The sequence below is a fragment of the Talpa occidentalis genome, unplaced genomic scaffold (genome assembly GCF_014898055.3).
Source record: "Talpa occidentalis isolate TD23 unplaced genomic scaffold, MPIMG_talOcc4v2.1 talOcc4.5, whole genome shotgun sequence".
In the NCBI taxonomy this organism is placed as follows: Eukaryota; Metazoa; Chordata; class Mammalia; order Eulipotyphla; family Talpidae; genus Talpa; species Talpa occidentalis.
Window position 1 is genome coordinate 121,476,877 of NW_023604861.1, and position 11,465 is coordinate 121,488,341.

Sequence of the window (11,465 nt, forward strand, 5' to 3'; positions counted from 1 at the left end):
TGGGGGGAAATCACCTTCTTTTATGGCACCATAAAAATGATATCATAATAAAAGGCTACATTTCTTAAATGTCTATTCCAAATTAACTTGAAAGGTCAAAATAAACTTGAATAAGCAAGTGAAGCTTTTTTATTGTTTCATCTTCAGTTACCAAAGAAGTCATTTCTAACATCAACATTTAAATGATATATGAAAGACCCAGGGAAAAAGCATTGAAAGGCAGGATTTCAGATAGAATGATCACTGCATGTCAATGTTCAAAAGGAAACAGCATTCTAAGCAGAAGTATAAGTTAGTTTAGCATCTGCCAAGATATTCAGTTAGCTTGTTTCCAGAACCCTACCAAGTCAGACTCCCACAACTATCAGTTCACATATTGACTTGTTCTCCTAAGTTATGGACAGGACATGTACCTTTTTTTTCAAATGATACTTACACACTTGCTGATGGAAGTTTTCTACCAACAAAACTTAAAACTGTATCACTCATTCATTAGTGACTACTAGTCACTCTATAAACACTGCCACCTACTGTCTACAGCCACTTTCATACTAGCTGAAGTTGAACAGTTGCAGAGTTCACTGCACATTGCACAGCTGACAACATCCACTGATCCTCCAATGACTTTTTGTCTCTCTTATGAATTTTCTTGCCTCCTGCCACGTACTAGGTTTCTATATGACTGCTACTTTTCACTAATTTATATATGAACTACAGAAACTATATAACAATTAGTTATTATATATATATTATATTATATTATATTATATATATTATATATATATTATATTAGATGAATCTCACAAAGGGAAAAAGTTTTTGCTTCTGTTCATCACATTTTAAATACACACAATGGAACACTATTTGGCTATCAAAAAAGATACACACTGCCATTTGCAACAACATGGACGGGATTAGGCTGAATGAAATAAGTCAGAAGAAGAAAGACAAGTACCAGATGGTGTCATCTATATGTGCAATATAGAAAAGCCAAACAAAGTATCTGATAAAACCAAACTAAACAAACCAACCCTTGAAAGCTGACTGTAGGATTGAGGCATCCAGGGGAGCAGCGGGGAGGGAGAAGAGAGAAAACACAGTGGAGACGAAGCACAGGTCTACAGTATTGGACTATGGGTGCACTGGTGATGGGTGTGCTATGGTAACAACACCTGAAGGGGGATCCTATACTTCTACAGTACAAACAAGGATGTAAACCAATGGAACTTCAATTAAAAAACATGTTTTTAGTGCTCGCTTCGGCAGCACATATACTAAAATTGGAACGATACAGAGAAGATTAGCATGGCCCCTGCGCAAGGATGACACGCAAATTCGTGAAGCGTTCCATATTTTTCAGGAATCTAGAAAACTTAAATAAGGGACCAGGAAAATGAATTAACTATAAGTGAAAATCAAAATCAACAAAAAACTATGAACCAGAGACACTTTTTGGGGGGTGGGGGGTGGGAGGGGAGGGATTGGGGTCAGAATGGGGGGGGGTTGCAATTGTATGGGGAATATAAAAATAAAATTTATTATTAAAAAAACCATATTTTTAATAAAAAATAAAGGGGGCAGGGAAAAACATTACCTAGAAGACTTAGAAAACAAATATATCACAATATTGTCAATATTATACTTGAAATCTAATGCTAATCAGCACAAAAGTCTCCCAGCTCCTTTTCTTCCCTTACCTGAATAGCCATCAGTTTATGTTTTATATTCACTAGGATAACTCGTGCTAATAACAGCAGTATAGGCTTTGAGGTCAGACTATAAATTGATTCACCATCTAGAAGAAGCAGATTTAGAACAACTGCCTCCAGTCTTCTGACCTGAAAAAAAAATTAACATAATTAAACAAAAATATTAATCATGTCCTGTTATGAAACATAATTTCTTATTAATTCTCATTAAACATATTTTCTTATTAATTAATGCCTTTGAAAAAAAGGCATTAATCAGTTACATAGCAATTGGCACTAGACGGAATCATAACATTATAAGTGCCCTTAGAAATCTATAAACCCATGTGAAGCTGCCCGCAGCCTCTGCGGCACCGTTTCAATCCCCGGCTGCTCCCCGGCCACCGGAGGAGGGTCCCACATGGTGCGCAGACCTCTCCTGCCGCCCGCTGCTCCCCTCAGCAGTGTGCTTCGGTCCTTCTGCCTGCTCTGCTCCCCGCTCTGGCTCTGGTGAATCCTCTCATCCCCCACATCTCTGACTGTACCCAGTGCATGTATAAACAAAACAAACAAACAAATAAATAAATAAATAAAACATGCCTCTATAAAAAAAAAAAAAAAAGAAATCTATAAACCCAGCCCACCCTAACAGATGACTATCCATCTGCTGGTACTTTAAGAGGAGCATCAAATTCAAGAAAATGCTGGTACTGAAGCTGTACCTTGACTTTATAGATTTATGTACAACAAAATATATCAATAAAAAGTACCCCTATGTTAAAGAATTCATATTAAACATCTACATTTCACTGATGCTTTACTAGCTGCAAATGTTATTACAAACATGTCTGCTCTATTAGTCCTATCGAGACAAATAACATGGTCCTAGATCTCAAATGCTGAGTAGTCATAAAACCATCACAGTGAACACACAAGCAAAAAAAGGGATGCCATTCAACAATCCTCTCCTCAGTTAAACAGATTTTCTACCAGGGACAAGGCACATGAGCTTCTAAAATGTGGAATGCAAAATTTTGACAGATGCCATTAAATGGACAGCAGGAATATTTAACCACTAAGACTACCGCCTCCAATGTCACAGATACAGGTTGGTGCCCTTTCTCGCCATCATTTTAGTTTGTGAGCACAAATAAATTTGCCTCAGTTTCATCAATTATAAAATGAAATAATAGAAGACATGTCTCATAAGGCTCTTGCAAGAATTAAATTCAATAATCCAAATAATGTCAGAGCTAGCTGAATACTTTGTTGAAGTGTTCATAAAGGCCAGAAAAAATAGCTGGAGCAATCATCTGCTGTCCTTCCTTGAACACCACTGAGAAGTACAATAGTGAAATAGACAATGCTCATGACCACCACCTGCCCACTCACAAATGAAGTTTAATGTTACCTATGCTAAAGGAAGAAGGAATTTCGATAATTAAAGAAATATTCTGAGGACACTAAAATTCCTCAATTTTAGAAGTGAGTAAACAGACCCTAAAAAGCTATGTGTTGCCCAAATTCACACACCAAAGTAAACAGTAAACAGAGATAACAGCCCAAGTTTCCTGATTCTCAGTGCTTTGCCTATCACCCATGCTGCCTTCTCCATAGATGCCTCTTCGTGTTCTTCATCAAGGTCCAGGGCTCTGCTAGACATTAGGAAGAACTCAAACACAGGGTCAGGACCACTTCTTGTTTTGTGAATGGTGAAGGTACCTGAGACAGACACTAAAAGAGGACTCAGTTTGGAGAAGAACCTTACTGTGGGTTCAGTCTTGGAAACAATGAGTCTGAGGTATCTTTTGAGACCTCTAAGTGGAGGTACTGAGCACATTAACTTAAGAACTTGAGAGAAGAACCCACCTAATGTGCCCAACTGACCTGCAGCCTCATGGAATCATCTTGTCATTTAGATGGCTATATCCATCTTTATTTCCTGAAGACCAAGCCAAACTAGGGAAGTATAAGAAGTTATGACATGTACCTAAGAAATAGAATCCTTATCTTAATCACTTGTAGATGAGAAAAGTCTACCTGTTCTAGCACAAATTTAAATTATTATCTTCTAAATGAAGTCCTAAAGATAAATAACAGGTAAATAATTTAAAAGGAAACAAAAAGTTATACAAAGAGATAGCACAGATTGACTACCTGGATATCTTTGCAGCTGATACTCAAAACTATGGTGGTTACTAAACCTCCTATTCAAAGTTCTATAGAAGAAGTATTAACAAGGCAAATAATAAGTAAATGAGTGAATGAATAAACAAATTTCTCTTTCTAGTCTCACACTTGCTTCTTCATGAAAAAAATTAATGCTTTTCTATACTATAAGAAAATCATAACCTCAGCCAACCCAAGAGATATAACACTGATCTTCCAAGTTAGTTTTTTTTCTTTTTAAACATTTATTTTTATTTATTTATGCATATAAGAACTGCGGTGTAGGCCAGCAGTGTGGGAATGAGAGGATTCACCAGAGACAGAGAAGGAAGCAGAGCAGCTGGATCTACTGAAACACACTGCTGAGGGGAGCAGCACGCTAAACAGGAGAGGTCTGCTGTGCCATGTGGGTAGCTCCCTGGCTGGGAATCGAATTCATGCTGCAGTGGCTGGCGATAGCTTGATAGTGCTAAGAATTTCATCGCTGTGCCACCATGGAGACCACCTTCCAAGTTAGTTTTAAATGCACTCCCAGAATCAAGAAGATGTGGTACATATACACGATGGAATATTACTCAGCATTCAAAAAGGATAAACACATGCAATTTGCAGCAACATGGATGGAGCTGGAAGGGATCATATTCAGCGAAATAGGCCAGAAAGAAAAAGAAAAATACTGGATGGTCTCACTCATAGCAGGAATCTAGAAAACCTAAATATGGACCAGGAAAAAGAATAACTATAAGAAAGAAAAAAATCAAAATCAACAAACAACTTTGAAACAGAGACATTCTTTGTCGGGGTTGCAATTGTATGGGGAATATAAAAAAAAATGCATACATTGTACAAAAATGAAAAATTATGTAAAAAATATATAAAAGAAAAAAGAGAAAAAAAAGTCTCACACACACAAAAAATAAATAAATAAATAAATAAATAAATGCACTCCCCGAGATTTTGGGAAATGGCCCATTTTTTAAGAGGTTTATTTATATTTTCAATAAAAATAGACAAAGATTACAATTTCCTTAAGAACAATTTCTCACTAGAGAAGGCATATGATACATAAAAATACGTATTTTTCAGTATAACAGTGAAAAAAAAATCAAGATCTGGAAGACTGAAATAAATTTTCTATAAAACCAGATGACCAGGGGATCAACCTTTATGTGTGAGAGGATGTCCTCCTCTGCCCCGGACCTTCAGTGCTATTCCTCTGGGGCTGGTTAGCACCAGAGGTCAAAAAACTGCTGAAAACGCCAAGATCGTTAAGTTAGAGGTACAGAAAATTAATTTGACTTTGGTGACCATACTCCATATAAAATATAGTCACAAATATTTATTCATCACGGACTAAGAAAGACAAACCAGAACAGGAAAATGTCTACTAGGAAATACTAGAATGTCACTCCCCAGTTTAAAAACGTCATCTCCTTCTAATGTTGAAAATCTTCAGATTGCTCATATAAAGTATATGTTATACACGCCTTTGACAAACAACCTACCATTACCAAGAAGAACTTAACATGCATATACCCTAGGGCACAGCAACTCCATTCACAGATACATATAATACACCACAGATTCTCCAGCTCAGGGCTGGGAAGAATTTACAACTGTGTTGAAATACTGATCCCCTCAGCTCTCAGGGTACCCAACTATAGCCTAGAGACTAGTAAAAATCAGCCTCCTCCGTTTAGTACACTGCACCAAAACACTATCTTTTTTTTTTTTAAATATTCTTTTTTTTTTTTTTATAGAGGCATGTTTTTTTTTTATTTATTTATTTGTTTGTTTTTTTGTTTATACATGCACTGGGTACAGTCAGAAGCGCGGGAGGGTGTGAGAATTCACCAGAGCCAGAGTGGGGAGCAGAGCAGGCAGAAGGTCCGAAGTACACTGCTGAGGGGAGCAGCGGGCGGCAGGAGAGGTCTGCGCGCCATGTGGGACCCTCCTCCGGTGGCCGGGGAGCAGCCGGGGATCGAACCGGCGCCGCAGAGGCCGCGGGCAGCTTTGCAACCCAGCGCTCAACCGCTGCGCCACCGGGGAGGCCCTATCTTTTTTTTTAAAGTATGCTGGGCTGTGAAACTCCTGCAAATGATTTCCTTAAGATGTGATCCCAACTGTAGTTAATATGCTGCAAAAAACCAGAAACAGTCCATATGGCCATCAAGAGTAGAAATAATATAAATACTGTGATATAATCATACAACGGGAATATTATACAACAGTAAAAATGAGTAACAGTATGCGGTAATTTCAAACATATACCATGGAGCAAAACAAGTCACAAATGAACACATATAATTTGTTTCATTTATAGAAAGTTCAAAAACTGGCAAAACTAAACAAGATCTCTTCTAGAGATACACATATAGGTGACAGAAGTATGTAGAAAAGCAATGGGATGATTAAAACAAAATACTTAAGAGTGGTTCAGGGGCCTCCCGGTGGTGCAGCGGTTGAGCGCTGGGTTGCGAAGCTGCCCACAGCCTCTGCAGCGCTGGTTCGATTCCCGGCTGCTCCCCGGCCACCAGCGGAGGGTCCCGCATGGCGCGCAGACATCTCCTGCCGCCCGCTGCTCCCCTCAGCAGTGTACTTCGGTCCTTCTGCCAGCTCTGCATCCTGCTCTGGCTCTGGTGAATTCTCTCACCCTCCCGCACTTCTGACTGTACCCAGTGCTTGTATAAATAAATAAATAAATGTTTAAAAAAAAAAAGAGTGGTTCAGGAGAGAGGGTGGGCAGGGATGCTGTCAGATAGCACACATAAGGAAATCTAATGCAGTATTTCCCAACCTTTTCCAGGCCAGCACACATGCAGAGTACAAGGTGTCTATGTATGTAATGCCAACCGGGTAACTAGAGAAGGCTGCAAAACCAGAAGAGAACAGCTCACAGGCACTCCCCACACAGCCACTGCAATGGCAAAGGGACTCAGCCTCTGGGGAACAGCTGTTGAGAAGCATTATTCTCTGGTGTTGATGATGTTCTCTCACTCAAAATGGTGATGGATACAAATGAATTTGACTATTTAAACTGTACACATTTCGTATGTTTGATAAAAATGTATGAGGTAGTTATAACTATAAAAAAATTAACAGCAAGGTCTTTGTCAAAGTTCCCTACAATCTTGCCTGAACTCCATCAAGTCTGGCTTTTTCCTGCTATCCCAACAAGCTCAAAAATCCTCTTTCCCACAAATATATGCTCTTTCCAACTACATTTCTGCTCCTATATCTGCACCCAGAATGCCTTTCCTCCTTTTCTCCACCTCCTCGTCACTTCAGGTTCTAACTCAAAGGTCACTCTCCTGACTAAAATGATTTCTCTGACAAAATTCACTTTCCTCAAATATTTTCACTAATTTCAGCATTTATTATCATTTCAACCTTTCATGTAACCCATTTCTGTACTGCTTTGAATATTACCTGACTGAACAGGTGCTTCTACATTCTTACAGCAAAAATAAGTACTGGATTTAGACTTAGGTAATGCTGATTCCAAACATATAGTCAGAAAAATCCCTGACAAGAGCTTCTCTGGTGGCATAGGTGTCAAATCTCAGCACTATCACACTATCACCACTGTGGCCTGAGTTTGATCCTGGCCAGGGTGGCTGGCACAGTGCCTGCACTTTAATAAAAAGAGCAGCTCACAGAGCTCCATGAAAAGGAGAGTGTCTGGGGCCTCTCCTGGTGGCTCAGCGATTGAGCGCTAGGCTTCGAGGCTGCCTGCAGCCGCTGCAGCACCGGTTCCATCCCCAGCCCCAGGGGAGGGTCCCACATGGTGCACAGACCGCTCCTGCTCCACCCGCTGCTCCCCTCAGCGGTGTGTTTCCTCAGTCTGCCTGTTCTGTTCCCCACTCTGGCTCTGGTGAATTCTCTCACCCTCCCACACTTCTGACTGTACCCAGTGCTTGTATAAATAAATAAATAAATCTTTTAAAAATAAAAAAAGAAAGAAAAAGAAAAGGAGAGTGTCTGAAGAGGAAGTTGAGACTGACAATGGAACTTCTGGAAAAATCTGAAAATATGATCAGTAAAAGCATCTGAGATAAACAATCATGCCTTTTCCTACCTATTATTAACTCCAGTTTAAGACAAGTTCCTAAAGAAAAAATAACACAATTATAACTAAGACATTTTCAAGAAGCATACCTCATTGAATTGCTGGAAAAACACAGATGGCAAAAAATCTTGAGGGTGTAAATCAACAAGGGGCCCAGTCCAGTTACTTTGAACAAAAAGTTGCAAACTACTCACACCAAGTAGAAATATCAGCTGCTGTCTGCATGTGAGAATAAAAAAATAAATATAATCTACTATCACAGTAAAACTACAGACATACTATTTCATTTTAGTATGGATTATGTCTTACTCATCTTTGGAACCTCAACACCAAGCACAAAAGTTGGTTTATTTGTTGAAGAACTCAGTGAATTTATTCATTAGAAGTAAAAATAAAACAAAATTATAGGAATTTGAAAGATTATTAAAACTTGACAAGGATACCACAGATAGCTGAGAAAAGAGGTGTATTAACAAATTTACAACAGTAAAATATAAGCCACTGTAAGACTTAGGTTCCACTGCTATGTAACTATCCATTATAGTTAGTATAAAAATACATAAATTTCGATGGAAGAGGGTAAACCAAGGGTTCCATAATAAAAATATTAAGTTCTCTGATCTCTACAAAGATAACAATCTAATACTTAATAAAGCTAAAAGTATCACTTAGAAATCTAGAAGGAGCAAGGTGGATAATGTATGCTTGCAAGTTAAAAGGAAATACAGTCTATAGTCTTGCCTATAGCTAAAATCTATCAGAGCACTTGGAAGCTCAGGGGGTTAGCAGTTGTCACCCAATTAAATGCCAGTCTCAAATTCAAAACCTTTATATCCTACATCACTTTACTTTTTCATTTGAATAGTGCTCTGAACAGAAGTTTTTACACAAATGATTTGGTATATCATAACTCCTGACCAAATGTAAAGTCAGGTTTTTCAACAATTGCTAAAAACAGTGCTATCAAACCACTTTAAAGTATTCAGAGTCTATGTAATATATTCAGTTTCTCTATGCAAATTTCCAATAAAAATCTACCTTTCAATTTTGTCCAAATCTGTTGAGTAATCCAGGAATGTCACTATCTGCTTCTCCAAGTAGCTGTCAATTTTGTCTTCACTAATCATTGTTGAATTAAAAATATTTCGAGTCAATGGATTTAAGAATATGGCTTCATAGTTCCCTTCTAGCAGCAACTGTAGGAAAGATTCACTCTCTGCAATGCAAAAATTAGTACAATAATCCAAAAGAACACTTTCATATTGAAAAGATTAACACTATTAAGTGAATTTACTATTTTTGTATGCAAAAAAAATTGTATTTAAAATGCTTACATTAGTCACAAAGCACTGAGCAAATTCCCATCACCATACAAAACATCACCACTAAAATTAGCTCATAATTGTATGAAGAGCAGCAAGGTAGAAGTTAGTAATAGAAGTAATATTCCTCATTAGTATTATCACTCTTCTGATAGGAATTCAAAAAGACTCCTGTCAATGATAAATGTCCTTAAGAGTTCTAAGACCTGGGCCTCCCTGGTGGCACAAGGGGTTACTATGCAGCCTAGGGGCTGTCTGCAGCCACTGCAGCGAGAGTTCCATCCCCAGCCCGGGAGCTGTCCACATGGCACAGCAGGCCTCTGGCTTGGCTGCCGCACCCCTCAGCAGTGTGTTTCAGTGATCCGTCTGTTCTGTTCCCCACTCTGTCTCTGGTGAGTCCTCTCACCATCCCCCACTCATTCCCCTCCCACCTGTGCCCCCGTTCTTGTATGCATAAATAAATCTTTTTAAAAAAAAAAAAAGTTCTAAGACCTTTCACAATAGGATTCCTCCAACTCCCACAAATCTCCCTGTCAAAAAGTTGGTTCACTAATTGTTCCCATAACATCCCTTGCACATTCTTTTCTCCACACTTTCACACTTATTCTCCTGCTGAAATCTTCCCCACTTGTCAGATCTACCCTTCAATCAAAACCTTTTCCAAACCACCAGCCTTCAGAAACTTCTCTCCAGAAAACCTATTGTGTATGCACACATACACGAGCGCGCGCGCACACACACACACACACACACACACACAGCACTTAATCTCCTAAATTGTTACTTCTCTCCTGTGTCCAGCCTAAATCCCACAGCAACCAGAAGCCCCTATAACCCACTAGTAAATATGTCTTTTAATTCTTTATCTCTCCCTTAAATATGCATTACTCACAAAACTACATCTTTGCTACCTAGTTTTAGCGCCTCTGCTTACTAGCTGTGTGGTCTTGACTAAATTTACTCAATCTGTACTTAAATATCTTCATCTGCAAACAAGATTAAAAGTAGTATTTATTCCGCGTGTCGATTATAAGGATTAAAGGACTGAAAAAATGTTAAGGCTTAGAAACGTAACTGACATAGTTATTAGTGAACCTGGGCGGTGAGAAATGTGTGGTAAAGACAAGCAACGTGAGGAACACGCCCACCAAGTCAAGAATGCAAAATTAATCAGCTTAATTTTGGTGGGGGGAAAAAAATAAAACAAGGACGAATGAGAACACGGTCGCCGTCACCCCTTCTCCTCACTGTTTCCACGCTAGCATAAATTCCTGGCAGGTGCGCCTCTCTCACCTGAGCCAAGAACTCCCTCCTGCTTCCACTGCTGCCGCTCAGTCTCAGTGGGAAAGCCCCTCAAAACTGCCAGTTCTGGGGGCCATAGCACCCCGGACATCGCTGCAGGCAGAATGGTCTCCTACTAAGGTCACAAAAGAAAGCGGAAAAAGAAGGGTCCAGATGGACCAACTCTAGTAACGACAGCTCCTGTGCATACACGCACGGCCCTATAAGCTCATGTGCGGAGACCAGCACCAGGAGGCGGCCATGACAGTGGCGCGGGGCACGCCGGGAGAAGCACGCGCTCTCTCTGGACCAACTTCCGCCCAGGACACCAACCCGAGTCTTTGGTACTGAGCATGCCCAGTAGAGATGACCCGCCCCGCGCGGGAGTGGGCGGGGCTGGAGGGCGCGGCCGGCTTCAGCCCCGCCCCGAAGTGGCGCTGCCAAGGGTGTGGGGTCCTAGCGCACCGCGCACCAAGGCCTAGAGGTTAAGATGATGCAAAACAATGATGTAAAAAAATATCGGGGCCTCCCTGGTGGCGCAAGAGGTTAAGCACCGCACTATGAAGCTATCTGTGGCCTCTGCAGCACGAGTTTGAGCCCTAGCCAGGGGGCTACCCACATGGCTCAGCAGACCTCTCCTGTCTCGCCCGCTGCTCCCCTCACCAGTGTATTTCGTCAGTCTGTCTGTTCTGTTCCCCCCTCTGTCTCTGGTGAATCCTCTCACCCACCTCTTCCCCGCATCTCTGGCCTGTACCCCAGCTCTTGTATGCATAAATAAATAAATCTTTTAATAATAATAATAAAATAAAAATATATAAAAAAAGAAAAATAAGATGGCTCTCAAAGCTGTGGTCTTGCCCAACAGTATTTTTATTAAGTGGAAGATCTGCTGCTTTGACTAGGGAGCATCTTGGATCTGAGACCTCCTGGCTGCCT

At 40.1% G+C, this 11,465-nt stretch overlaps 1 protein-coding gene and 1 non-coding gene across 2 annotated transcripts in view; one reads left to right on the forward strand and one right to left on the reverse strand.

Annotated features, from left to right (window-relative positions):
• The window catches only part of TTC27 (tetratricopeptide repeat domain 27), a 117,893-nt gene extending 107,061 nt beyond the window's left edge, over positions 1-10,832 (reverse strand). The window contains exons 1-4 of the mRNA XM_037528249.2: positions 10,542-10,832; positions 8,965-9,142; positions 8,016-8,145; positions 1,698-1,838 (exon numbers count right to left, since the gene is read on the reverse strand). Of these exons, the coding sequence (XP_037384146.1) occupies positions 1,698-1,838; positions 8,016-8,145; positions 8,965-9,142; positions 10,542-10,641 (549 nt within the window). The 5' untranslated portion in view covers positions 10,642-10,832. The remainder of the gene's footprint in view (positions 1-1,697; positions 1,839-8,015; positions 8,146-8,964; positions 9,143-10,541) is intronic.
• LOC119260084 (U6 spliceosomal RNA) lies at positions 1,251-1,357 on the forward strand. Its single transcript, XR_005128699.1, has one exon. It is a non-coding gene; the product is annotated as a U6 spliceosomal RNA (small nuclear RNA).
• Positions 10,833-11,465: the final 633 nt, after the last annotated feature.